General features: G+C 43.8%; 2 protein-coding genes across 13 annotated transcripts in view; one reads left to right on the forward strand and one right to left on the reverse strand.

Annotated features, from left to right (window-relative positions):
* Positions 1 to 27,883, reverse strand: part of RAI14 (retinoic acid induced 14) — a 137,862-nt gene that overhangs the window by 96,784 nt on the left and 13,195 nt on the right. For 2 of the 8 annotated variants that reach the window (XM_038535376.1, XM_038535382.1), the window contains exon 2: positions 17,434 to 17,515. In XM_038535376.1, coding sequence (XP_038391304.1) covers positions 17,434 to 17,469 — 36 coding nt within the window. In that variant the 5' untranslated portion in view covers positions 17,470 to 17,515. Of the gene's footprint in view, positions 1 to 14,471; positions 14,626 to 17,433; positions 17,516 to 21,433; positions 21,458 to 22,292; positions 22,365 to 22,639; positions 22,770 to 25,953; positions 26,020 to 27,010; positions 27,151 to 27,883 lie in introns of those variants that run through there. The other 6 variants (XM_038535377.1, XM_038535378.1, XM_038535381.1 and 3 more) reach the window with 6 other exon arrangements.
* On the forward strand, positions 894 to 6,456 carry LOC111095647. 5 transcript variants are annotated; one of them, XM_038535384.1, is made up of 4 exons: positions 894 to 1,644; positions 2,751 to 2,845; positions 3,371 to 3,437; positions 5,776 to 6,456. In XM_038535384.1, the coding sequence occupies exons 1-4, from the start codon at positions 1,237 to 1,239 to the stop codon at positions 6,100 to 6,102; spliced, it is 897 nt and encodes a 298-aa protein (XP_038391312.1). In that variant the 5' UTR covers positions 894 to 1,236; the 3' UTR covers positions 6,103 to 6,456. The 5 variants fall into 5 exon arrangements, 3 of the variants coding, with proteins under 3 accessions (XP_038391312.1, XP_038391313.1, XP_038391314.1); XM_038535385.1 differs by having other exon boundaries at positions 894 to 1,642; positions 2,785 to 2,845; XR_005358606.1 differs by lacking the exon at positions 3,371 to 3,437 and having other exon boundaries at positions 894 to 1,642; positions 2,695 to 2,845.

A 27,883-nucleotide genomic window follows, 5' to 3' on the forward strand; every position in this document is an offset into this window, starting at 1 on the left:
AGAGACCTGGACAGGAAATACAGAACTTTAAAGCTTAATGAGACTTTGGAGAGCATCTTATTTTACCCATGTGGAAACCCAGGGAAGGACACTGATTTGCAGGAGCCTCACACATGTCTTGGCAGAGCGAAGATCAGTAAACGTGGCCACAGAACCGCCTGCCAAGTCTTGACGCCATCCGGAAGAAATCATAAGACGTTGAGCCAGCCTCTTTGCCTCTCTGGCCTCATGTTTTACATATTTATCATGTCTTAATACGCTGTAATGGATGGGGGGCGGTGAAAGCTGGAGGTCCTGATTGAGTTACTGCCTCTTGTTAAAAAGATGAGTTTTCCTGGAGTGAAAAGAGGATAGTTCTCACGAAATGCAATCCACAGCACAGAGTTCAAGGTCAAAGAACCACATGTGGCAGATCCAGAGGGACACAAGCATTAACCTCTGCGCCTGTAAGATGGCATAGATAACCTGGCCTTTCAAGCTGAGAAAAACACTCCTGATGTAAAAGGAGCCAGCGAGAGTACACGACACGGATCAGGAGTAAAGAGCTTAACAGTACTCTGTGATATAGCATCATGGACAATAGGCCCAACACCAACGCAACGATATTCTGAAATGAAAAATTCCTTCCATGAATCTAGAACTCCATGCCTCAAGTATCATCTTTAAAATGTCAACATAGGGATCCCTGGGTGGCGCAGCGGTTTAGCGCCTGCCTTTGGCCCAGGGCGCAATCCTGGAGACCCAGGATCGAATCCCACGTCGGGCTCCCGGTACATGGAGCCTGCTTCTCCCTCTGCCTGTGTCTCTGCCTCTCTCTCTCTCTCTCTCTCTGTGACTATCATAAATAAATAAAAATTTAAAAAAAAAAAAAAAAAAAAAAAAAATGTCAACATAGTGTCTAAATACCAGCTTCAAATCCATTACTCAGCCAGAGTTATTTCGAGTAACGGCCCATCAAATATGGGCAAAGTCCTATAAAGGCAGGAAAAAAAATCCTTAAGTGACATTGTATTTATGTTTACTTTATCAGGAATCTCATTGTGTCCAGTTTAATGAGTAACTTTTAATATGGGAAGATATATACATTCCATGGGTCCCATAAAACCAAGGCTGCTGAAGTGGGCGATTTAACATTTCAAGGAAAAGTATGAATTATGTGAAGGTCAAGTCCCGTTTTTAAGTATATTAGGAGGCATAACAAAAATAAGGAAGTGGTTATAAATCTGAGTTCCAAGAATGGTAACTCCCTTGTATGGACAGAGAAAAACAGTGGAACAGAACAATGACATTCCTTTGCTGCAAGAACACTTAAGCAGAAAAAAAACACACAAGGGCCAGAATCACAACATTAAAAAAATGCATGTCATTGAGATGCTCCATATTGAAATGAGTGTTGTTCAACCAGCAGCTACAGTTCAAACTCCCCTTAAGTTCAGATGGCAAATGGTAGGATATCACTTATTTAAATACAGAGGTTGTTTGCACATATCGCAAGAAACAAAGGAAAGTGGCTATATGGACTGGTGCACAGGGCAGGCTCTACACGGGCTGGTCAGCTCCAAGGATGAAGACAAGGACCCAGCAGTGCTGAGGCAAAGCGATAACTTAGATGACCAGTCTCAGTTCACTTCCAGCCTTACAGGTGTGAGTCAATTTTCTGTTTTCTTGTCAGGGTCTAATACAGTGCTCTCCAACAGAAACAGAATGTTAGCCACATTTTATATTTTTTGATAGCCACATTTTTAAAAATTAAAACAGATGAAATTAGCCACCTTTGATAGAACCCAGTAAAACCAAAGTATTATGATTTCAGCATGAAATCAATGTGAAAGCTATTAACGGAATAGTTTACATTCTTCTTTTTCATGCCACGCCATCAAAATCTTGCACATTCATAGGAAGTACATCTCAATTCCATTGCTACATTTTTATCAGAAATACTTGACATGCATTTACAGTTCATGAAATTTACACTCAAACCAAATTCACATACTCCAGTTGTGCCAATCATAATTAAGTTTTCCAATATCAAAGAAAACCCACAAGTTTTCCAATATCTGAATGGAGTACTCTAAAATTTAAATTTATTAAAATAAATAATATTGGGAGCTCCTGGGTGGCTCAGTACATTAAGTGTCTGCCTTCCACTCAGGTCATGATCCCGGGGTCCTGGGATCCAGCCCCGCATGGGGCTCCTTTGCTCAGTGAGGAGCCTGGTTCTCCCTCTGCCTGCCGCTCCCCTTGCTTATGCTCTCTGTCAAATAAATAAATACAATCTTTAAAATAAATAAAATTTAAAATTTGCTTTGTTAGGCAAGCTACATTTCAAGTGGTTAACAGACACATGTGTAGGTAGCACAAGTGTGTGTGTAGCACAAGTGGGTAGCACAAGTGTGTGTGTCCCACCGTCAGAGGAGTCATTTGTTTCCAACTTCCCACGAAAGAGAAGTCAGGCAGTCAAACAAACTCAGTCCATAGGAAGATAAACATAATTTCCTCATGATCTCTAGCTTACGAAATATAGAAAAGAAAGAAATGTTATCTCTTTAAAAATTAGATAGAGGAAATCTGTAACTGAGGACAGAAAGTATTTGGGAATTGGAAGGGAGTATCTTGTGCATCTTTATCCTATTTATTCTTCACAGTGCCCTAGGAGGGAGGTATTTTTCTAAAATTCCCATTTTTACTAAATAGGAAACAGTGGGGCACACAGAATTTGAGCTTAACTAATGAATGAAACAAACTCTTAGGAGACACTTTCTGGATTTTGTTCACAAAACCCAGCCCAGCCGTCAAGTAATTCTGGATGCTGCAGGAGGTCAGAAGACAGACAAAGCACATCGCTGTGAGTATGCACCTACACACTCTCTGTTTTTATTGAAAGTGTCATAATCTATAAATCCTTCATTTGAAGTGGTCATACAATGTTCTCTCATAGGACAAAGAACCTAGAGATGGATCCTAGTGATAAGCAGTTACAAAAGCTTTCCAGGCGACTGTCCTGTATAGGGAGGTTAATAAGTACAGAGCCAGATTAGACCTAATCTCCAGTTGGCACCAGAATCACCCCACAAGGGCTAGGGAGGGCTTGGCTGGGCCCTACTCCTATTTTTTTTTTTAAGATTTTATTTATTTATTCATGAGAGACAGTGAGAGAGAGAGAGAGAGAGAGAGAGAGAGACAGGTAGAAGGAGAAGCAGGTTCCATGCAGGGAGCCCGATGTGGGACTCGATCCCCGGTCTCCAGGATCACACCTGGGCTGAAGGTAGTGCCAAACCACTGAGCCACCTGGGCTGCCCCTGGGCCCTACTCCTAGAATAACTAGGTAGGTAGATCCAGGGTAAACCTAAGAATGTGCATTTCTAACAAGGTCCACAGGATCGCTGATGGTCTCAGCATCACACTCGGAGAATGACAGAACTATAGGAAAGATCCAGGTACTTAAATGAAAAGAACCACCACAAAGTCTCTTAAGAACCTTCTTGGGTTAGGGCAATTTACTAGGCTTGTGACTAGATGCTAGGGGCCTACAGAGTCACTGCTGGGATGTGAGATGTGCTGGATGCCACAGGCAGTAGCCTCCTCTTACTTTCAGCTCAGAAGATGCAAAAACGTAGAGCTAGAGCCTTTTTACCCAAGCTACTGATACTGAAACCCCCTCACGTGTATGGGTTCTTCCAAGGCCTTGAAATATGCTTACACACTTACACACACACAACCTCTTGGCACTTTTTTTAAAACAAGGACTGTCATAGATTTTTATATAAACTGCAGGCTCCCCAAAACTTGCATCTGCCCTTGGAGATCTCTTATCCCTGTTCATATCCTTCAGATTTCTTTTTCTAGGGAGAGAAAAACATTAAAATTTTTAAACATCACAAATAGGTTTAGCACTTGCTTTTATCCTTTAATAAGAACATATGAAACTGCTTTAGTAGATTTCTGCAACTTTTTAATGGCTTTGTATTATGTACTCTAAAAATACACTCACCCAGTTGTTTTATTATAATACATAAGTGATTTCCAGTTTTTATAGATGTAAAAGCATTGCCCTGGTGAATATCCTCAAAGCTAAATATTTTTGCCCTTCTCTATTTCCTCAATATCCCTCTAAGTAGAAGTGTTGATACGTACCATATGCATTTGTTTTTCCTTTGTTGTAATTATGTCATATAATTTTGTAACTCAAATCTCTCTCCACTTAATTTATCATATGCACTTTCCCAGTCGCTACATAATTTAAGCTTAACACTTTTAAAGACTCTAGGACATTCCTCTTCATTGATGTAAAGTAATGTATTTGCCTACTCCTGCAAAATATGGGTTACTCTCCATTTTTTCCTTAATATAAATAACACTACCAAAATACTTCCAACTCAACATTTTAGAAGACTTCCTTCACATAGTTTCCCTTCAGCAGGCCAAAAATTGTAACAAGAACTAACCAATGGTATCGTTTACAAAACACAGGTTTGTGGTAGAAAAGTGAAATGTGTAAGCAGAGTTCACAATGGGCCTGAAAGAACCAGAAACTCAAAGATAAGGAACAGTCACTACATTCTACTTGGGGTCAAAATAGGAGACCTGTGTCTGTCTCGAGGGCTTACTTAACCCTTTCTGAAGAATTCTTTCAAAGCTAGGAGTAAGCCTGCCCAGAATCTTTTTTGACAAATGTTAGCAAAGTGACTCCAAAATTGAGTCACTGGCCCATAAAATTGAATAATAACCCCAGCATCTTTTAAATGAAGTCGAAATAGCTGCCCCATCATAACCAGGGCCCAAGCACTGTTTTATTTCTAGTAACAAGTAGCCCTGTTCTCAAGAATACTCGAGCTCTCTAGTGACCAAAGAGACACAGATGCCAGTCAGGAAATTGGGTTTAAATTGGGGTAATTTCTGCCTATGGAACACAGGCTAGCTAATTAGCCTGCGCCCAAGCTGGTCTCGTTAGTGTAGCTCTCAAAGCACTGGAGCTAATGAGCTCCGGCTACAAAATCATTTCATAGTTTAGGTACCAAACAGGTACACGAATGCGTCGTATAGAGCAAGCCAGGTCCTCCGATGATCCTCGTTAACATCACATAATACAGCCAAAGTAGTGGAGAGGACATTCAGACCATACTAGAGGGAACCCATCCAGAAAAATCCTCCTGCTCTTTTGTTTCTGGTCCATGATGTGCAGAGAGTAGTAAATACTGAGCTAAGTGGGGCCAGAGGCATGAGCAGTGACGATGAACTGTATCTTATTTTCATGTTGCTCTTAATCATTCATTCGACACAGTGCCTGGTTACCTAGAACCGGGTCACATGCTGCAGACCAAGCAGGGACCATGATCTCATCCTAGCATGACCCTGACTGCCACCTGCCACTCAGATCCACAGGTTCACCGTGGGCGAAGGGCAGAGGTGGCTTTACACTCGAGAAGGCAGGAATCTACAGCACCAGGCTCCCACTCCGGTGGGACTTAACTCCCTGAGTGCTCGCTCACCAGAGCTTACAAAACCACCCCCCCTTCCCACTATCGGCAGAGCACCGCCCAGGCCCCAACACCCGTCCCAGTGCCCAAGCCACCACTCGGGACAACTGTGCCCCAGACCTTCCCAAGCACTACCAACCTGGTCTGAGTCATGTCCTTTGCTATTTTCCCACCAGAAAACAGTACAAACATCCCTTAAGTCTCAGAGTCCAATTTGCATTTGAGATCCTCCCCTCCCCGCCCCTCCCCCTCCACCAGAACAGGTCTAACCACTTCGCTTTCCACGTTCTCCACCCAGCTCTTATCTCTGGCACTGAAGGCTTTCGAACTAATCCCGTGCATCTGGCTAGCTGGCTTCACTGGGACGTGTTTTGGTCAAAGTTTACCCATGATTATCGCCTGTCAGTTGCCACTGGAAAATTGTAAAGGAGAATCTGAAATGCAACCACAGGCCTTCACTTGGCTGCCTGGAATCGTGGTTTGGCTTTCATCTCTGGCAGCCACACCTGCACACAGCAGGGGCAGCAACCTGAGACACAGGTGCAGGTGTGGCTCCTGCAGGCTGGCATCCATCCCCCCTCCTCCCCACCAATGCACGTCCCGGCTCCTACTTTCCCCTCTGTGATGTGGACAGAGGTGTTAGGAACTGAATCACCGGCACCCCTCACAACTGTTTGGAAGCAGGGTCCTGGCAGACATCAGTAGTTAGGGGGAAGTCATTCTGGAGGAAGGTGGGCCCCTAACCCAACAGGACTGCTGTCCTTACAAAGGGCGGACAGGCGGACAGAGAGACCCACACAGGGAGCACTCCACGGGATGCTGAAGACACAGGCAAGTCAAGGAACACCAGCAAGCAACCAGGGGCGTGCACAGGGGCCCGGAATAGATTCTCCTGCGTGCCTCCCACCTTGAGCTCAGCTGTCCATCCCCCAGAACTGTGCAAACAATGCATCTTGATTGCTTAAAACACTCCAGCCGTACGTACAACTTTGGACTTTTTTTTTTTTTTTTTTTTTTTATGATAGTCACAGAGAGAGAGAGAGAGAGAGGCAGAGACACAGGCAGAGGGAGAAGCAGGCTCCATGCACCGGGAGCCTGATGTGGGATTCGATCCCGGGTTTCCAGGATCGCGCCCTGGGCCAAAGGCAGGCGCCAAACTGCTGTGCCACCCAGGGATCCCCAACTTTGGTAACACAGGGCTAGCAAGCTCGCGCAGCACGTTACAACGTCACGGTTGTCTCTTCTCTAAAATGAGGATAAGCATGGTTGTTCTCTAATAAAGAGGAATAAATCACAAGCGGTTAAGTTGCTTAGATAATGCCTGACATGGAAGTGGATTTTAATGTTAAGTAAGCAGTTCCCATTTTTTCTAAATCAAGTAGGTTTTTGTGTGTGTGTGTGAAGTTTCCTACCATCTCTTTTCACCAAACAGAATCGTGAAATGCAAGTACAGCACTAAGCCCACACCAGATCTCTCAGGAGATGCGGGGCACTCGTATCTGGCTGGCAGGCCCAGAACAGGGTGTGGCGCTGGCGCGAGAGCAGGAACCCAGATTTCCTCCCTGCTCCTCACGGACACCTACACAAAGCACCACATCCCGCCCCACCCCCGCAGCACCCCCACCCCAGCCTTGGCCCCAGCCCTGACCCTCTTCTCCAGTTGGTCTCTCAAAACCCCCACCGTCCTTCCACCCAAAAATGCAATCTTCCCCCAAAATTCAACCTTCTTTAGCCTCAGCCTTCAGTTTCACACCTGCCCATCCCGCCCCACCCCGACTCCCAGCTTTCAGGGCCATCCATCCCTCCTGTCATCTGAGTATCAGATGACTTTATTTCCCATTCTTTTCTTTCTTTTTAAGATTTTATTTATTCATGAAAGACACACAGAGAGAGGCAGAGACACAGGCAGAGGCAGAAGCAGGCTTCCTGCGGGGAACCTGATGCAGGACTTGATCCCAGGACCCTAGGATCATGACCTGAGCCAAAGGCAGATGCTCAACCACTGAGCCACCCAGGGGCCCCTATTTCCCATTCTTCATCCACGTTCATCCCTTTCTTCAGCTAGCACCCCATCCCCACCAGACTGCTTTCCTCTGGTAATCCTACCGTAATCCTACCGTAATCAAGAAGCCCAACCCCAAATTCACCTCCTCTATGAGACTCCTGTGGCATTTACCACCTGCACTCCTGACACCGCAGTGAACAACACAAGCCTCACACAGCTGTATCTGTTTCACACATGAGTCCTAGCAGCTTCTGGAGAGTCAACTTCTGAGACTATTTATTCATCACATACTACAGAACACCTACTGATACCAGGCACTGGGTATGCTGTTATCAGCAATCATTTATTGGGAATTTACTACGTGCCAGATTTTATCTTAACCCTCATGATGATGCTAAGGGAGGTGCTGGCATCACCCTGGTTTACAGATAAAGCCAAAGATCAGAGAAATTACATAACTTGCCCAATATCACACAGGCAGTAAGAAACACAACTGGGACAAAACAGAAAATAGGATTGAGAAACAACATGACAGGTCAGCTATAACCAGACACACAGAACATGGATTAGGACATTGTCCATTTGGAAGGATGTCAATAGTTATTACACAGATATATAGCACTGTGTATATCTGTGTACACACATACACACATCCAAATGGACAATGACAATGCCTTAATCCATATTATTTGGGATCTGGTTCTATAGATATATAAAATATATATATATATATCCATATAGATCTGGATCTCTGAAGGCAGAGCTATCCAATACTTTAATGAATTAGAGGCATGTCTACCAAGTTTGTAGATTATGCGATTATAAGAATGTGTGATTTATGTGAAGAATGTGTGAACTCAGTGTGGTTATAAGGATCAGAATTTAAAATGATGCAAAAACTAGAGCAACAGATTTACCAAACAAAATAAAATTTAACTGGGATAAATATAGTGCCCTGAACTTGGGTTCAAATATCCAAGAGAACAAGCACACGAAGAGAAAGAAATGGCTTTGCAAGCAAAAGTAGAAAAGAATAAAAAAAAAAAAAGAAAAAAGAAAAAAAAAGATAGGAATCAAGAAGGGAATGTGGCTGCAGAAAAAAATATGATCTTAGGTCATATCAAGAAAGTTCTATGTCTGCAAAATAGAAATGCCACTATTTTGAGTTCTTGTGGAACAAATCTCAAGTTCTGCTCAGAATTCTAAGCCCCACAGTTTGAGATTCAAAGTGGCATATATGGTGAGAGGAAATTAATCAGTACAAGAATCCTCAGATTTTCAGTTTCATAAACTGCATGTTCACTGAATACAGACATTCAGTGTAACCTAAATTTAGGTTTATAATGTGTAATTATAGGCTGACATCATCCCAAACTTTCCTATGAAGGTGTGGATCAGGTCTTGACAGTTCCCATCCATGTAAGTAATCCCAAAATGATGGTTATAAAATAGTATACTTGATCAGGCCTCTGTTAATCCCCTATCTTATCAAGGCTGGTCACTCAACATATTAATAGACTCAAAAGAAAAAAATCTGATTGATAAACTAATGTCATTAGCTGGTACCACTCATGGCAGTTTTCTTTTCTACATGGAAAAGGCATTTGATTTCCCTGAAACGGCATGTTGCAATAGTCTTGCACCAACAGGACAATGGGGGAATTGGTCAGTAGCAACCACTAGTCCTTTCTGGGGTGAGAATAATCAAAACTCAGAACGTTTGGCACACTTCTATCATTCAACTCCCAAACAAGGTTCACCATGGAAATCACCTGCAGCTAAGTATCTTAGTTTTCTGGGGCTGCCACCAAAAGGTACCCCAAACAGGATGGCTTCAATGACAGTTTATTGTCTTCTGTTCTGGAGGCTGGAGGGCAAGGTGTCAGCAGGGTTGGCTCCTTCTGAGGGCTGTAAAGGCAAATCTGTTCATGCCTCACTTCAGGTGGTTTGCTGGCAATCTCTGGCATTCCTTGCCTTTTCAATGCATCTTCCACATCTCTGCCTTCACAGTCATATGCACCCTCCCTAGGTCCTTCAGTTTTCCCTCTGTGTCCAAATTTTTGCTTTTGATAAGGACGCCAGTCATACTGGATTATAGCCTACCCCAATGACCTCATTTTTTAAATAATTTGATTACCTCTCTGAAGATCCTATTTCCAAATAAGGTCACTCTCTGAGATACTGGAGGTTAGGACTTCAGTGTTTTTTTTTTTTGTTTTTGTTTTGCTTTTTGTTTTGTTTTTTTTTGGTGAGAGGGGAGGTAGAAGGCAGGCAACTCAACCATAGCACTGAGTTCATTTTCTTCAGTGTCCGTTCCCCTCACCTCTCTGGATTTAGCTGGTTTTGTAGCTGCCAACTAGATGACATGTCCCCTGCCTCCCTTGCAGCTAGGTAGGGGCATGTGACTATGCCCTAGTCAGTTCCACATGAAGGCAATGATTTGTGCACCTTTAGGGTCACAGCCTTCAAAAAGGAAAATGCTTGTGCTCCATTCTCACTCTATTTAAGTCTTACAAAGCCAGAAAAATATGCAACATGAGCAACACCCTAGACCAGCACTATCCAAAAAAAATTATAACACAAGACTTTAAAGTTTCCAGGAGCCATATTTAGAAAATAAAAAGGAACAGATGAAATGGATTTTAATATATTTAATCCAATATGCCCAGAATATTGGCACATTAGTTGTATAATTATGGAAAAATAATTATTAAGGAAGGAGCTATTTTACATTCTTTCTCTGGTACTAAGCCTTTGAAGTCTGGTGTGTATTTTACATGCACAGAATAGCTCAATTTGGACTAGCCACATCTCAAATGGTTAAGAGCCACATGTGGCAAATGGCTACTGTAATGCACAGCGTAGCTCTGGAGGGTAGCAAAAGGACATCGTCAAAAGACCTGGGTCCTTAGATGAGTCTATGGAGAGCTATCCTGCTGGCCCTGGAGTACTTGTAACTTTAACTTAAGAAAACAATCTCTAGCTCATTTGATTTCAGAGTATTTTGCTATAACAGCTTATCCCACATCATAATAAATGTCCACTGGACCTCACAGAAAGACCGTGGAGCTTCTCAGTTATGAAACAACCCGCCAAAGAATGGACAGCTCCATGAATTCACATGGACTCCTATGAAAGACCCACCAAAAAAGTAGCCCCAGTTCCAAAAGTCACCATAGCAACATCCTCAGCATTTGGGAAATACATCTCAGAATAAACCCATCCAAGGAGAACATGTGGTTCTTCAGACATTTTCTTGTTCAAGTCCCACATTATAAATCCTTTCATCTCCCAGCCTATAAGACAGCCCAGGGGAAAAAGCTGGAGGGAGAGATCATCAGATCATTTGGCCTCCCAAGAAAATAAAAATGAAGCCCTTTCAGACAGTACTTTCCAAAAAGTTAAAATAGTTTTCATTAATGGAATAAAAACTACCCTAATAATTGGACAATCAAGCTGATCACAACATGCTGACTTTCCTTGTTTAAGAGGAGGTAGGGACTCAAACAAAAGCAAAGTCAAGGCTAATGGCCTCATCTTTATAGATATTCTGGGCCTTTAGCTAATGCGGACCCCAAGTGTCACATAAATGAAAATAACCCCCTCTATACAGCAAAGATCTTTGGATGGAAACTCAACTGAAAAGCACCACAGGGTGAATCCAAAAGCAATTCCTATTTCACTCTCCAGGAGAAGTTACATACAAGAATTTGTCACACACAAAAAAATCAAGGTCATCAAGAATTCTAAATGATTAGGTAATTAATTCAGAATACAGTGATAAGGAGTAATAACCTAGATGATTCACTGCTTATGTAGACATTCAGATTTCCCCAAGTTTAGGGGCCAGGTTCTGAGTTTCATGTTTGTCTCCAGCCGCATCTGGAATGGATCAGGTTTAACCAAGAGTTCCTGGAGTTCTAGTCTGGGGTAGCTAGAATGAAGCTGTGATCCAGTAGGCAGCAATGAGGCTCTATTTAGAAACAGATGGATTTTGTTTTTAGAGATAGACATTTTTATCGGCTCCAGTAGAAGAGCAGAACTAGCATCAGTTCGCTCTTGCTTTAGAAGTTTAGGCCTTAGTGTATTTGCCTCCCAGAAAACAACCCAAGATTTTCCCAGATCCTCCTCTGCCACAGGAAGGACACCAATGTTGGTGAGCTCTGTCACTATAGAGCGTGTTCGTATCACGCAGGACCATTGCCTGGGCCTTTGTGCTGAGGGCAACAGAGCAGAAGGTATCTTGTGTGGTTTAAAGCTTTAGAATTTAGGAACGAGAATGCCCTGTGTCAGCAAGTATGTGCAGGGGTCGACAGTGCAAGCTTTGGTGGCAAAAAAAAAAAAAAAAAAAAAAAAAACCAGCCACCCAGGATTCGGATCTCTCTGCCCTTCATCAAATGCGGGACTTTGGGCAAGCTACTTAACTTCCCTTGCCCTTAACTTCTTCCTCTGTAAAATGTTTTTAGGACAACTGGAAAGAGTTTGGGAAGCATTACATGATACAGAGCAGGTGGGGGGCTTGGTACAGTGCCTGGCACGGAGCATCATTCAATAAATGAGAACTTATTTTTGCTGCAGTAGGTCAGTGGCCAATGTTTAGTGTCTTGCTCTTCATATTATATGTTGGATTAAAAAATTGTGATACTCTGGCCTTCCTCTATCAGACAGTGAAAATCGTCCACAAGAAATAATGGTACTAAGATCATGAGTGTGCATGCTTTGGGAGCTGGGGGGGCGGGGGGCAGCAAAGCTTCAGAGAAACTTCTCTCAGATGGAAAAGCAAGGAGGTATGCTTTGGGTTGATTCGTGTTCCACTGCCCCCACTTCCCCAATCTCCCACCTGAACTGGTTAGTTCAAGTCTGAAGCATCTCAGAATATGACCCAATCCGGAGATGGGGTCTTTACAGAGGTGGGTAATCAAGTCAAAATGAGATCACTAGGGTGGGCCCTAATCCAACAGAATCGTGTCCTTATAAAAAAGTGGAAATTTGGACACACACATACATACAGAGAGAATGCCAGGTGAAGGAGAAGGCGGAGATCAGGCGATGCATCTATCAGCCAGTGAGTGCCAGAAAACCAGGAGAAGCCAGGAGAAGCTTGGAGGGCTTTGCCCCTTCACAGCCCTCTCAGGAACCAGCCCTGCAGACACCCTGAGCTCAAACTTGTAACCTCCAGAATTGAGAAGCTATACATTTCACTTGTTCAAGCCACTGGGTCTGTGTTCATGGCCACCCCAGGAAACTAATACAAGGAGAAATCAGACAGTGGGCAGATTCCCCATTCAGGAGGGCTGACAAGACCTGGAAAATATGGAGGAGGACACAAACCTGACCGAATTTCTCTCCAGAAGTTTACAAGAGTCTCATACCTTCACCCAAAAAGGTCATCTCTGATGTACTTTGACATTATGTGTACTAAAAAAAAGAGGCTTAGCTTTACAATAGATTTGGCCAAGATTCTTCTGTCAACAGAGAGACTTGGATTTTAAATATTCCCTGTGTGTGTGTTGTGGGGCAGGGGGGAAGGAGACTTGGGCATCTGTAAAAACCTTATTATAAATGACCAAGAACTCCTTGGAAAAAAAATACCTTGGCAGAGATATGGATTATCGACCTTCCCAAGAGTAGTTCTCTCAACGGGCAACAAATTCAAACTCCTGTCTGAGCAAGATGTGTCTGGTTCCTCAAGATTCACAGGGTGTGTACATTTCTTTGGCTGAAAGCTACAATCCTTAGTAGCCGCTACCTAAAAAAATACCACCAATTGAATATTTCATGGAGCCAGCCATTTTGAACTGGCTGCCTTGATTTTTTTTTTTTTTTAATGGAACGTCCACTGCTTCCCTAGTACAATGAAAAACATAATTGGGAACAAATCTTTCATAAAATTAAACACACACCCACAATGTAAACTCTGAAGGCCTCAATCATGTTTGAGAGGCATTTCTCAAGATTTGTTACAAAGATCTTTCAACCCCATTTCCCATCCCTCAGCCTCCACCCATTCCACTCAAGGCACTAAAAATTGGCATTTACAAAGAAATTCCAGAAGTCTGAGCGTTTTATTAACAAAGGGAAATCCCAACCTTCTTGGCCTCATTTCTCATGATGACAGCTCATTTTTCCATTTGGAACCATGTACTGGTTGCCGCAAATATTTAAAGAGGTAGAGAAGCCACTTTCAAACTATGGTCATAAAAGATATAAATACTGAGGATTTAAAACTCTGTCCTCATTTTATAAGCATAAAAGTCAAGTATATCCATTTTTAAAACCAGGATGAAAATTTATAGTGTTTTTATTAAAAGACTCAGCCATGCCATCCATGGGCTCTCTCCTGGGCTCTTAAGTATTACCATTTTGCATGTCAAGGGCAAGTTTCTGAAACTGAGCCTCCCCGCTGTGCTACATGGCTGGCTCCCCAGCATCATCCTCTCCTGCTTTCCCAACCAGGGATCCAAATCCTCAAGGCCTGGGAAGAAGCACCACCTATGGAAAGCTCCCTCAATTTCTCCCATTTCCAGCAACTGAACCCCTCTGAAAATTGGCATCATTTATCATCTAAACCCTGCAATTTAACAACTGTTTGTACCATCATTGTGGAAGGCCCCCTTTACTCTCTATATTATACATGATTTGTGTTTTGCCTTGGTTATTTCCTGTGCCCAGTTTTTCTCCTCCCGTCTTGGTTTGTGAGCTTGTTAGACAAGAACTACACCTCACATTTCTCCTATATGCTCTCTGGTAGCTAACCCAAGTTTAAGGATGCCCCAAATAAAGTTATACATGTGAATTGAAAAATGTCATCCACTGAAGGGCAAGTGTTTAGCCCCATAATTCTCCCCAGCCTTTGTGGGTTATTGCAGGCTCCCGAGTATGGATAGGGATTCAAGGAACTGGACAATGGATGGGGATTCAAGCAACTAGACAAGGATAGTATCTAACCACAGCCCACAGAACTGGGCTCGTCCCCCTGTTATACTCACATAAATCTGCCCTTGACTTGGTAGTCATCTGGGTCAAGTGGTCCAGGAAGGACACTCAGATTAGATCTCTATCCGCATGATGGTCCTGGAGTAGCACAGTGACCTTAAGGCCACCCACGGGGGCCTCCTTGGGGCCACTCTTGTCCTTTTTCACTGCTGGGTTTTGCACTCAATGGCCTCAAACTGATCTGGCTGCAGACCTCCCAGGAACAGGCTGGCTGAAATGTGATCATACCAGCAGGTCACCTGCCTCCTCTTTATGAAAGCACGAACATGATCTGCTGTCCCTCTTCTTTCCTACCTCCCAGAAATACAAAGAACCTTTTCTTCCCTCTTCTCCCTTCAGCCTCACACAAAGAGAAGCAGGAAAATTTGATGGCGGGTGGTTTAGGATCATTATTTGAGACCACTCACTTCAGGTAAAGAAGATTCCAGTTTGGCTCACATAACTAAATATAAACAGTTTAAAATTTGTTTCTCACGTACTAAGTGATGTGTATGTACACATACATACACCAAAAAATTCAAACCAAAAGACACACATTGAAAAGCAAGCCTACCTCCTCCACCCACCCGTTTCCTTCCTCAGAGGCAGCAACTGGTACCAGCTTATTCTGCTCTCCTGACCACAGACACTTTTCAAATCCTAGCTTTTATCATGGGTTTCTGATTAAGAGAAAGGAAGAAATATTTACCAAGCATCTCCTGAATGCCAGGCCCTAAGATGTGTATTTTACACCCATCAGCACACTTAGCCTCTACAACAACTTTGTAAGGCTAACATTATTTCCTCCACTTTTCAGGTGAGGAGCTAGACAGGAAGGTAAGAGAATTGCACAAGGTCACCAACCTAGATCCAAAGTCACTTTTTCAAGCTACCACCTGGATTATAGTTTCCAAAGTCAAATCTGCATCCAAAATCTCGTTTTTGGAAACCTATGCTCTGGAATTGGGCTGCCACAACAGGAAAACGGATTGTACAAAGTAGAGCTCTGAGGATCCAGACAAGTTACCATACCTCCCTCGGTCTCAGTTTCTCCATCTGTTAAATGAGTCTAACGGTAATACCTACAACACAAGGTTTATGGCAAGAGTCCATGAATGTCACACAGTGGGCTTTGCACAGAACCTGATGTAGAATAACTACTGCCCCATGGTTAGTTATCAGCACATGGCTGATGACAAACTGACAAACAGACCCAAAATCTGGTATTTTGATCAAATATTACAAGCTATTTGATACAGTCTGGCTCCATTATAACAATTCCCTTTGCTCCATGCGCCCAAGCTATCCCTCTAGCAACATTTCTTCTCTTAGCACTAACTTCCAAATGCACAGTCTTCCTGCTGCCAAATCCCAGAAGCTTTTAATAGTATTATCAAGGTTTTTTAATCATGGAAATAGTCCCCCCCCCCTTTTTTTTTTTAATTTAAAACCTAGATTCCAGCAACATTCTCCCTACTGTGGCCAGTTTTTAATTTTTAAGCCAAAAGTTTGTGTCTCTCTCATTTCCCCCTGCCCCTGTTCAGATATCACGGAACTCTAGACTGATTCAATTTTGCTAAAATAATCTCAACTTGTATAAATGGAAGCTACCCAAATTCCCTCAGAATGGAAAAGGCATTTGTTACCCTGGTCACACGACATACAAACCCACATCCGTTCCCCATCTACTCGACTTTTCGTTCTTCGCTCATAGCCACATGAGATCTGCTGGCTGTGGTACCACAGGGCCAGCAGAGGAGGCAGCAGAAGGGGGCTCCTCAGGGGAGGAACAGGGGCAAGGGGCTAAGGAAGTCAGACGACCAAGGCTCTCAGTGGCCAAAGGCAAACTGGGTGCCTCTGGCCAAGTCACTTCACATTCTCTGAGTTCCACTTAACTTACCTCAAGAATGAAAAGGTGAAACTCAACTTTTTCCTAAAATCCCTCTGTAGCTCTCATGTCTAAGCGAGACAAAAACTTGCAACCATCGCACAAGCATCACGACTAGTCTGGGCCTTATCAGGGCAGTAAGTTACACGTCATGATGCACCCTCAAGTGATAAGCTCCAGCCAAAAGGAGGTGTGTGCATACCACACATGAGCCATAAAAGACGCAGCCTCCATTTATTTTAAAAATGTGGTTGTGCCAACCTGTCATATAATTCATGGCAAAACAATAAAACCCGGGTTCACCTTTAATTGCCTCATGTTAAATGGCAGCCAAGCAAGCCCTGTATGAGGGTGAAATTTCTGGGCTTCTAATACCCTTCCATGAATTTCTCCCAGTCAACAATTCTGCCCAAAGCATCTGGAGTGCAGCTAGTACAAGACTGGAATCCTAGCAGGGTTTAGGAAGCGACCTTGTGTTTAGATACCATGTGTATAATCCTGCTATGCTATTTTTCTCCAGTTTCTCCTCTGGGAGACTTTGTTTCAGAACCCTGACATCATAACTGGTTCCTCCAATCCAAAATCTTGTACGATGGATAACAAGTGAGTAAGAACCCCAGGAATTCAGGGGGAGTCAAGGTGCAGGCAGCAATAGATACTGTTTTCACCACAAAAACTTCAACAGAGAGTTAAAAACAGTTTCCAAAAGCCAAAGATGAACCAAGCTAATACGTAACTCCCTAACTACTCTCATGAGACGAGCTTCCTCCAAAAATGACATTCTGAATCAGATTTGGGGGACTTTAGAAAGGCTGACGTTTTTACTGATTCTCTTCTCGAAGCTGTGCAATTTGACTGTTTCTCTGCGAGGCACAAACACCAGGAATAAGGAGGTAATTTTCAAAAGCTATTCACACAAACAGCAAGGAACCTAGAACATGCCATTCACAAAAGCCCGAGCTGAGGCCCTGAGTGTTTCTGGTCCTGGTGATAAACCCAGGGCCTTATCAAGGTGGGAGCGAGGGCTGTCCTGCAGCCCCGGGAGAGGGAGAGTGGAGTAGACAGACGGTGAGTCACCGAGGACTTACGTCGCTCTTCCTGAACTTGGCTTTCAAGCTCTTCATGTTTAGTCCATTCAGCTTTCCAAAGCTCTAGAAATTTTTTCAACACCTAAGCACAGAATGAAAAAAAAAAAAAAGAGAGAGAGAGAAATTAAATATTTAAGTTTCCAAATAAACCCAACAGATAATCCCTCCCGGTGAGATTACAACTTTGGGGCCATGGGCCATTAGGGCTGAGTTAGGAAGGTGTTCAGAACTGAACAAGCTGAGAAGTGGTAAAGAATGTGTTATTTCCACTCATGATACAGTCCCTGGGAACCTTCTGACATTTTCAAGTTAACCTAAACTTTAAACTTTTCCAACTTTCCAAACATTAAAAGTAGAACAAGGCTAACGGTCACTGTACAAACCAGAGTATCTGTGTGCTACACCGATTCCTGTATGTGCCATTTGTGTCATACCATCTGCCTCCTTTCGAAGGGCCACGATAGTAAAGAATGATGAGGAAAACAGTTCATATTCCAGATGCCATTCATTCCCTATTTATTTTTCTCAGTGAGGTTTCTTTTTTTTTCCTCCCTAAATGCGCGCACAGGGCAGTTAGTAAAAAAAATGCCAGGAACAACAAAACCTCCCTCTTCAAATACCTCATTCTGCAGGAAGCCACTCTAAACAATAAAAAAGGCTCTATTCCCCCACCCTGCAGGTCCTTGTGGGAGCCAGCAATTCCAAGTCAGAGCTGGCAAAAATCTTAAGAGATCACCTCATTTAGGAGGTCTGTGGTCCCCTGGAATGCAAATGTAATTTAAATATATATATGTGTGTGTGTGTGTGTGTGTGTACTTTTCTTTCAGGAAAGATAGTTCCTAGTTTTCATCGGATTCAGCAAGGGGTTGTCACCCTTCAGAAGTTAGGGCTATCTGGTCCAGGCTAAGTCCCTCATGTTCCAGGGGTAGCAATGGAACCTCAGAGACGTGAGGAAACCTGCCCTCCGTTGAAAGCCCCCTTATGATGGAATTCAGAACCAGGTGGGTAGTTGAAGGACGTTCCCACCGCCCCCCTACAGCAGACTCCCGGGCTAACACATGGTACAAGTCATCCTCTTCCACCGTTACCCCTGGAAAATGACAGAGTGCGGAACCTTTGCATCTAGATCAAGGGGCAAGAACACCCAGATGCAAAGTCCCAGCACACAGTAAGCGCTCCATAAATGTGACTTCAAGCCTCACCTGACCAGGTGGGAGCGGATGACCTTTAACTGCACGATCCATTTGCGCACTAAGCAACAGCACACGCCAATGTTTACCGAAGCCGGCCTTTCAAGGTCATCTCCTGTCCTTCCACCACCCTCGTTCTGGACTAAACTGATTTAAGGGGCAGCCCCGGTGGCTCAGCAGTTTAGCGCCACCTTCAGCCCAGGGCATGATCCTGGAGACCCGGGATCAAGTCCCACATAGGGCTCCCTGCATGCAGCCTGCTTCTCCCTCTGCCTGTGTCTCTGCCTCTCTCTCTCTATCTCTCATGAATAAATAAATAAAATCTTTAAGAAATAAATAAACTGATTTAAGGCAATAAAGGGGGGAAAAATACAAGTAACTGAATGGCTATACTCATCCCTCCTCATGTCCTCATCACTGCCTCCAGAAGTCGTCCAGCAACTTTCTGGCTTCTAATGCTGTTTGCTTTCATTCTTGCTGCTGTCATTACACAGGGCAGGTGCAAAAACCCAGTCAATCATAAAGCACTCCGATGACCTTAAGTGGGAGGCCACACCACCACTGCAGCCTCATGGTGGTCCCTTTCAATCCTCTAGGCCCGGGCGGGAGTGACCGCGTTACCTTAGAAACCATCCGCTTTAATTACACCTTGTAAATGGCCAAGTATTTAACCACAGGCTGGGCTGGTACCTGAACAGCGAAGTGCAAACTCCAGGACAGTGTTTCCCACCACTGGCCGCCAGGTTAATCTGAATCAGAAGAACCTGGGGGGCAGTTTGCTAAATGCAAAATCTTAGTCCACATCCTATGGAAATGGAGCCTCAGGGACCAGGGCCCAGGCATCTTCTTGGTTGAATCTTTCCCACGCTGAAGTGCGAAAATCTTGAAGTGAGGTAGATGAGGCGGGGAATAATACAATGGTCAAAGTTGTGCTGGCTTATAGAACAGCCCTTCTTTCGTGTCAAAGCAAACCACCTTTTGATGAATCCAAGTAGAACTAATGGTAACCAGATACTCCTAAACTGCCACTGGCTCCCAAGGGTTCTCCCCGAGAAAAGCAATCATCCTTGGAGTTGAGTTCTTTCCACCTTTGGGTGAAGTGCCAATAACCAAGGAAAGAAGCCCAATCCATGCAACAGGAAAGGGAGAAAAGAGAAGCCAAGGCTTTCATAGTCCACAAATTGTGTATCCCACTAAGGAGGAACCACCCAAAGCATTCCTTCAGTTGTGGAACACAATGTCTTGGGCGATGGTGGGTATGAATTTTATTGGAGGTCATGGGAGGTTTTGTGGGTGTTGTACTTTTTCTTGGGTGCTTGTCTGTGGCTTTTTTTTTTTAAAGTATGGTAGTGAGAACATACAAACTCTTATTTGAAGAAGATTAAGTAAATAAAGCACTTAATTCCAAAAATTCCCAGGGGCAGATATGAGCTGTAAAATGAAGGTTTTCCTGGAGTCATGAGTCTGGGTGTGTGATAGCTGGGTGGTCCATGGGTACAACTCCCAGGTGATAAAGAGGTCCTGGAAACCCACAGAATAGTTATTTTAGAAACAAGAACTGTAGCTAGGGGGTAATTAAAGTTAGCAATGGGTCACTGTTTTCCTGGTATTGACAAAAGGACCTAATACCTGGAAGTCATGACAAATGGGAAATAAGCTGCCGCTGACATGATGCTGGGTTGTTCTGTGGGCCCTAGCATCTTCTCTCCCTGAATAAATCAGGTACTTGCCTTCCTTGGGACAGCTGTAATCTTACAGCTCCAATTCCCAATCCAAACTTCCAAAGCCCAGATTGGGCTACAGCTTGAGTACAAGCGACATCTATCTAGGCTACACTGATAGCAGTCCTTGGACAAGTCACTTAAGACGACTTAGTTCAAAAGAGCTGCAGTAAAGGTGTATTAGTAGTGCACCAGCCTAAACTGGATAGTACAAAAGAGTGTGAAGTGTTACTCTTATACGTATAAGTTGTAAGAATAAAGCACATCCACCCAGTGAGCAGAAATATTAGTTTAGTAATATTTATTTGCCTGCTGAATCCAAAATATGTTACTGGGGGTGGCTGCGTGGCTCAGTTAGTTGGGTGTCCAACTCTGGATTTCAGGTCAGCTCATGATCCCTTGGTTGTGAGATCGAGCCCCACACTGGGCTCCATACTCAGTCGGGAGACTGAAGATTCTCTCCCTCCGCCCCTCCCTCTCCTGTGTTCTCTCAAAGACTCAGTGATACCAGACCTGTAATTGACACTTTCTCTAGAAACATCATACAAGTGGGTTCAATAGATCATCACCTTCAAACATCAGATGTGTTTGAATCTTTCACAACACTGGGATATGCAGCAATGGGGGTTAGGGGGGTGGGAAGGGAGCCCACTACACTCAAAATTCTAGGAGAGCAACTAGCTGGTTCCCCATGGTCATTCAGGAGCAATATTAACTCACAAAGGCAAATAGCAGCTGTACACACATGTACATTTTCCTAAATCATAAGAATACATTAGTGTCTAAGACACTATACCACAGGATTCAAGGGCAGTGGTTTAAAATCATTCTCTCTGAATCACTGCAGCAATTAGAGGAACAGAATAAGAAACAACGTCCTCTAATTAATCCTTCCATCATGGAATGTGGAAATACTTCTATAGCAACACTGCCACACTAATGCACACTCCAGATAGGCTTCCGGGTTTGGGGTTTTTTGTTTGTTCGTTTGTTTTTTAAAATCAGACTTAAAATCCAAAGCACTGAATGAGACCTTTTACAAATGTAAGGAACTAAAATTAAAATACTTCTCTCCTTGCCCGCACCTACCTCTTCTCCCTTAAGTACTTGTTTCCTCAGACGATAATCTCTCTGCAACAAAGATGGAATTTTAACCAAAAGCTGTATAAACACTCAATTCTCTTAATCTGGCAAAACAAATACATTCTGTCAAAGGTCTCCCCGGGTCAACTTTCCCCATAAGCTATCCCTGACAACACAGCACCTCATGCCATCCAAACTGCTTCCAGGGTCAGAAGCTGCTTGAAGTCTTTGCCTGTGCCTACGACCATGTTGTGGCTTTTGGGGAAAAAAAAAAAAAAAAAAAAAGACATCAAATGGGAACCAGAAACCAAAAAGTACTGGTTTTCCTCACCTGATTTTGTCCACGGCAATTATGTGCTTATCTCAGGAACACAGAATTTTAAACACACATGTAGATTATGAGAACTGCTGAGAGCAGACCAGAAGATTCAAAACCAACCAGGGGTAGGACATCTAATAATCAGGTGCCAAATACTGCAGGAACTCAAAGAGTGGAGATCTCTAAGGGCTGGGAAAAATTAAAGAAGTCTTCATAACAGGGGTAGGGGGTAATGGCCTTAAAGGAAACTCAAGATTTGGACAAGCTGATGAGAAAAGGGCATCTGGCCCAAGCTCCATCTTAGATTTGCAAGTCAGACACTGGTCCAATCTCTTTAAGCAGTCCTATATGCTTCTCTCAGGGGGTTGAGTAGACGTGGTGGGAATCATTCTGTGGTTCCTTCCAAAGAAAGATCATCCCCCAATCTCCACACAAAGAAAGATCATCCCCCAATCTCTTTTACAACCAGGACATGAGTGGGGTCCTGGAGTCCCATTGCCAGTTTTCAGCAAATTTAAAAATGTGCATCTCAGGCTGCTTGCTTACTTTGGGATGGAGGATTTTCAGGGTAGGATTTTCATTTTGCTTATACTCAGTCACTGGCCATCAGCATACAATCAATGAATGTTTCTAGAATGAATGTGTAGAACAAAGATATGGGTTAGGAGCCTGAATAATCATTACTTCACCTTTGACCTCAGCAAAGCCCTCTCTGGTCCTAAATGCACTGGGTTAGCTGCACTGGGATGTGAGTAAAGGCACGATGATTAGATTTCACCACGTACACACGAAAGCACTTAACAAGGAGGGGGAGGAGGAAGGGGAGAAGCTGGGGAGGGGGCAAGGAGGATGGAAGGACAAAAAACAACCCCATTTGGTCAATGGAGTCTTACCAGCTTGTCCCTTTTTTAAAGCGTCTGGCCTGCCCTCTTCTCCAGGCTCTACTCTCAGGCAGCAGCTCCCCAACCACAGGCTGAGCTAGGCCAAGAGAACCACCCGTTCTGAATAACGGAATCTAAGAGTCTAAAGAGAACGAGGACAGTCAGATAGAACCCCGGGGCAAGTTCTCAGGATAGCCAGCCTGACAGGGGAGCTCCAGGGGCGGGCCAAGGATTCCCCCCAAATCAACGTTATGAGCTTCTACCACTTGTAGTCAAGGAACCATTCAATAAGGAAAAAAAATCCATCCTCAACCCATCCAACCCTTCAACTCCAAGGTCGGCCAAGACTAGCCATAGTCAACACTCAAAAGTCCCCTCTGGCTGAGCAAATGAACAGAGAGCGGGTGTATGTGTACTCAGCGCTAAATTGGAGACACAAAGATACAAAGATACTTCACTCCAAAGTAAGTGCCAGTGGGAGATGTAGATTTTCAAAGGATTTAGCTCAAAACTGGTAACAGTGAACCTCTTGCTCACATTGAGAGTCTAATAGTGTCAGAGTGCGTGGAGACTGGGGAGGACCCCCCTCCCCCCTGCCCACCCCACCCCCAGTTTTATCACTGCAGCCCTGGCAGGAGCACCAGCCCCAACAGCTAGATGAGGCAGCAGGATGCCAGGACAAAGTGAGGAAAGAGGGAGCGTCTTACTCACTCACTCATTTATTTAAAGATTTTATTTACTCATGAGAGAACAGAGAGAGAGGCAGAGACACAGGCGGAGGGAGAAGCACTCCCTGCAGGGAGCCCAATGGGGTACTTGATCCCGCAACCCTGGGATCATGCCCTGAGTCAAAGGCAGACGCTACACCCCTGCACCACCCAGGCCTCCCGAGATCTTTTCTTTTAAAAACATACCAGGACTTTGTATTTTTATTTAAATTGGGCATCTTAAGTTCTAAATTAAGAGTATTAGCAGGGGTGAAGGTGATCAAAAGGTCAAACTTTCCAGTTCCAAAAGAAGTGGTGAGGATGTAAGGTACAGCACGGTGACTCTAGTTAATGACGCTGTACTGCGTATCCCAAAGTCCCTAAGAAAGTAGATCTTAAAAGTTCTCATCACAAGAAAAAAACATCCTGTAACTATGCATGGTGATGGATGCTAACTAGACTTAGAGTTGTGACCATTTTGCAAAGTATACAAATATCGATCAACTGTTATTACAATGTACATCAATTACACCTCAACAACAACAAAAAGGGGGATTTAGCGATTGAAACTGCAGAATTTTTTTTAACTTTAGTCTTAGATTTCATCTAGAGGCAGGGGACATACTATTCTCAATGAATAAAATTTAGCGTGGGGCATTAAAGAAAGCTGCTCTGATTACATTTTAGGAGGCTTTATTCAGCAAGCCAAATATATAGGAATAAATAAATGAATGCATAAACAAGCAAATTTTACTAGGCATTAATTATGGCTGGGTGCTTCCACATATGCCCTTTTTTATGAAGTAAGGTGTAGGCTTGTTAAAAGATTACTGAGATGAAAGAAAGAGAAAAGTTTAGGGGGGAAAAAGGCATAAGCAAGAGTTTCATTTTGGCAGTGAATCCTTTCTAAAATATTCTAATATCTCACTTTTTTCCCCCAAGAAAATAAATGACCACATTCTTTTTCAACTGTAAATGTCATTCACATACTATATCATAATAGTCATGTGGCAAAACTCTTCTGAGAGCATTAATCTCCCTCAATATATTCACAACTTGCCTTTATCCAGAGGATGACATTTCTCTTGAGAAACAAATAAATCATTCTTTAAAAATAAAACTACCATCCACCAGAACTGATCTAGGTGCATGAATCAGCCAGGGCCAGCAGCACTGATACAAAATTGGCCAGGGCTCTGCTAACATTACTATCTGGTTTGTCAAATCGGCTACTCACATGCTCCAATAAGCCTACCAAAGAAAAGCCCCAAGGTTACCTCATGCCCTAAATCCATCCAATTTAAAAAGCACGGGCTTAATCAAGACAAACTACTTCTGGAATACAAAAATCATTCTAGGACTAAGAAACTCCATGTGATTATCCCTCATGGTAAGATTATTTTTAGATCTCTAGGGTGCCTGGGTGGCTCAGTCAGTTAAACATCTGCCTTCAGCTCAGGTCACGATCCCAGGGTCCTGGGGTCGAGCCCCCCCCCCCCCATCAGACTCCTTGCTCAGTGGGGAGCCTGCTTCTCCCTCCCCTCTTCCCCACTCATGCTCTCTCAAATAAAGAAGTAAAATCTTCTTAAAAAGTTTTAAAAAGATTCTTAGTTCTCTAAAATGCCCTTCCTATTCTACATTCCTAAATCTTTGATGTTGATGTCAACAGTACCATCTAGACATACCACTGTGCTCATCTTTCTAGAGAACAAGCTGCCCTGCACATAGCTAATAATCAGCTTCAAGTGTCAAGGCACGTGTGCTATGTCCCTTGGCTTCTTCCCGGTCCATTCCTTAGGCTTCACCCATCCTGAAACCCAAAAGAACCAATCAAGTTTAAAACTACGGGTCCAGTCCTCAAACATTACTGGTGAAAACATAAAACGTGGAAAGCAAAAAGTCACTGTGGAAAGCAGTTTGGCAGTTTCTTACAAAGTTAAATATAAATTTATCATACAACCTAGCAATTCCACTCTGACTGATCTCGCCAAGAGAAATGAAAACATATGTCCACACAAAGATTTGTACACAAATGTTGATAGCAGCAGTATTTCATACTTGCAAAAAAGTGGGAACTAGCGAAATAGCCATCAGTTAGGTAAACAAAATGTGACATTCCAACAGTATGGAACAGTATCCAGTACTAAAAAGGAATGAAGTATCAGTACACAGTACACGTTGCAACATGGATGAAACTCAAAACCGTTGTGCTAAGGGAAGGTCAGACATAAAAGATCACATGTTGTTAAGATTCCATTTGTAGGACATGTCTAAAAAAGGCAACTTTATAGAGACAAAGTAGATTAGTGGTTGTCTAGGACTGGAAGTGGTAACCGAGATTGCAAATGAGCATGAGGGATCTCTTTGGGAGGAGGGAAATGGTTTAAAACTGGATTGTGGTGATGACTATACAACCATAAGTTTCTAAAACTTACTGTGGACTAAAGCTGGTAAATTTTATGAAATATACTCATGCCCCAATGAAGAGGTCTTTTAAGATACCAAATACGAACAGTGAAAAGGATGACTATCTGCAAACTTAGTGAAAACTGTCCTCAGAGGAAGTAGGTTCCAGTTACGGTTGTATTTAATTCATGTTTTTACCCTAAAAAAACTTACTTGTCAAATATTGGGTTACTGCCTACTTCACTGGTTCTTTGACTCAGTTTCAAAATGAGGACGTCTCGGACACTCCACATTCTGGAATGTTGAAAATGTCATTACAGTAATCACAATGGCTCTGTCTGGCCTGCTGAATTTCTTTACCCATATATCCACTGCCTCAGATACTTTTCAAAATAAGAGGAGAGTATGTTAATAACCAATTCCATGAATTCTGATGGCCTCGCAGCAGGAGTAGATGGTAGCTGGAGAGTGCAAAATTATTTCTGCTGCCCCAAGTGCCATGTTTGGAGATTGCCTGAACATCACGCATTCAAAGAATCATGTTTCGGCAGTTCTTTCTGCCCATGTGTCTCATCCCCGTGCTTTCATAAAACCACCTTTTGCACCAAACCACATGTTTTCATCTCTGATCCAATAGAGAGGGAGCATCTGCTCACGTGAAGGCAGGCTCTTCATTTCCTCTGACATAACAGTGTTACCTTCCATGTTGCAGTGGACCTACAATCCTCAGTGCCCAGCCTTCTTCTGATAACTGCACCCCACTTCCTTTAGAAAAACTGGCCCTCCAACCAGGCTATATTCTGATCCCAGCTGTTCCCTGAGAGATGTCAATAGTACCATCTAGACATACCACTGTGCTCATCTTTCTAGAGAAAAAGCTGCCCTGCACATAGCTAATAATCAGCCTCAGGCTTCAGCAAGGCTAGTGGGAGACTCCCCCTGGGATTTTCAGTAGGAGGGAAGACAAAGGGGAGGTAGAAAAGAGGGAAGAAAAGCAAGGGGTAGGGAAGGGAATAGAAGGGGGATGGGGTGAGGGAGAGAAGGAAGGAAAGACCTTCCTCTCCAGTGGAGAAATGGGGAAATGTGAGCCTGGCAGCTGCCCTAACCCTATGCAGGGAGCTGGCTGGAGAGAAGGAACCAAGGAGGCCCTGCAGGGGCCACACCCTTTTGGCACAGGATTCGGGGGTCACCTGAGCCGAGACACACTCCTCCTAGCCTGAGTTGGGTGTCTGCCACTTGTCGTCTAAGAGTACCGACAAATCCTTCTTACCTACTGGATCTTGCTCAGGCTGTCATCTCAGATGCCACAGTAAGAGAGAGCCTAGAACTTCAACAGCACGGACAGTGGTGACCTGCACTTTCGTCTGATCAGCTCATTCTGAAGTCAGAAGCTAAATTCACTTCAGGGACCTACAGAAGTGAAATACACTCTCTGGAGTCTAATTGGGCCAAACACAACAGATGACCTACAATGTCCCTCCCCACACACACCCCTTGAACCCCTTGGTAAGGAAGAGCATTTCTGTCATTCATTTGGCTATCTGCTGCTCCTGGTCTGTTCTGCCCCAGGCAGCACGCCCTGGCCCACCCCCTCACCCCCACCCCATGCACTGCCCCTCCACTAGTCACCTTGAACGCAGCAGCCACCCCCTAGAAGACCTCTGCAGCAAGCCCAGTGTGGGTTTTCTGGGCTATTTCCATTCTGAAAGCATGTGCTGCTCGTTGACTCCCCTAAAGGAACCAGCCAACAATGAAAAGCAGCAGAATTAACTCGAAATGAATAGCATTAAACTATTTTAAAATCCTCTTGAAATAAAAAGCGACTATAACAGCTGCGTCTATGAGGGGCGCCATGCTGCCAAAGAGGTGGGCCTTACCTCCTCTGCTCCCCAGGGGACTTGGCTCCACAAGGAAGCTGCTCACAGAGCTGAGGCTAAGGATGAATAAGAACCTTCAGGATAGGAGGGAACAAGGGGAGAGGAGCAGACAGTGGGGAAGCTGCCCTGGGGAAGGGGCGCGGTGCTAGGGCTCAGCTGGACCAGGAGGCCTCAAGGCCCAAGATAATCCCCAGCGCAGTTAATCCTCGAATACTGCTGAAGATATGAGCTGCAAACATGCTGTCCCTCACCCTAATTTATTCCAG

Source organism: Canis lupus, chromosome 4 (genome assembly GCF_011100685.1).
Source record: "Canis lupus familiaris isolate Mischka breed German Shepherd chromosome 4, alternate assembly UU_Cfam_GSD_1.0, whole genome shotgun sequence".
In the NCBI taxonomy this organism is placed as follows: domain Eukaryota; kingdom Metazoa; phylum Chordata; class Mammalia; order Carnivora; family Canidae; genus Canis; species Canis lupus.

Coding starts and splice junctions, on each gene's coding strand:
- LOC111095647 (XM_038535384.1), top strand. CDS start 1,237: ATGGTAACTCCCTTGTATGGACAGAGAAAAACAGTGGAACAGAACAAT. Junction 1,645..2,750: donor TCACTTCCAGCCTTACAGGT/GTGAGTCAATTT, acceptor ACAAACTCTTAG/GAGACACTTTCTGGATTTTG. Junction 3,438..5,775: donor GAACTATAGGAAAGATCCAG/GTACTTAAATGA, acceptor TTCTCCACCCAG/CTCTTATCTCTGGCACTGAA.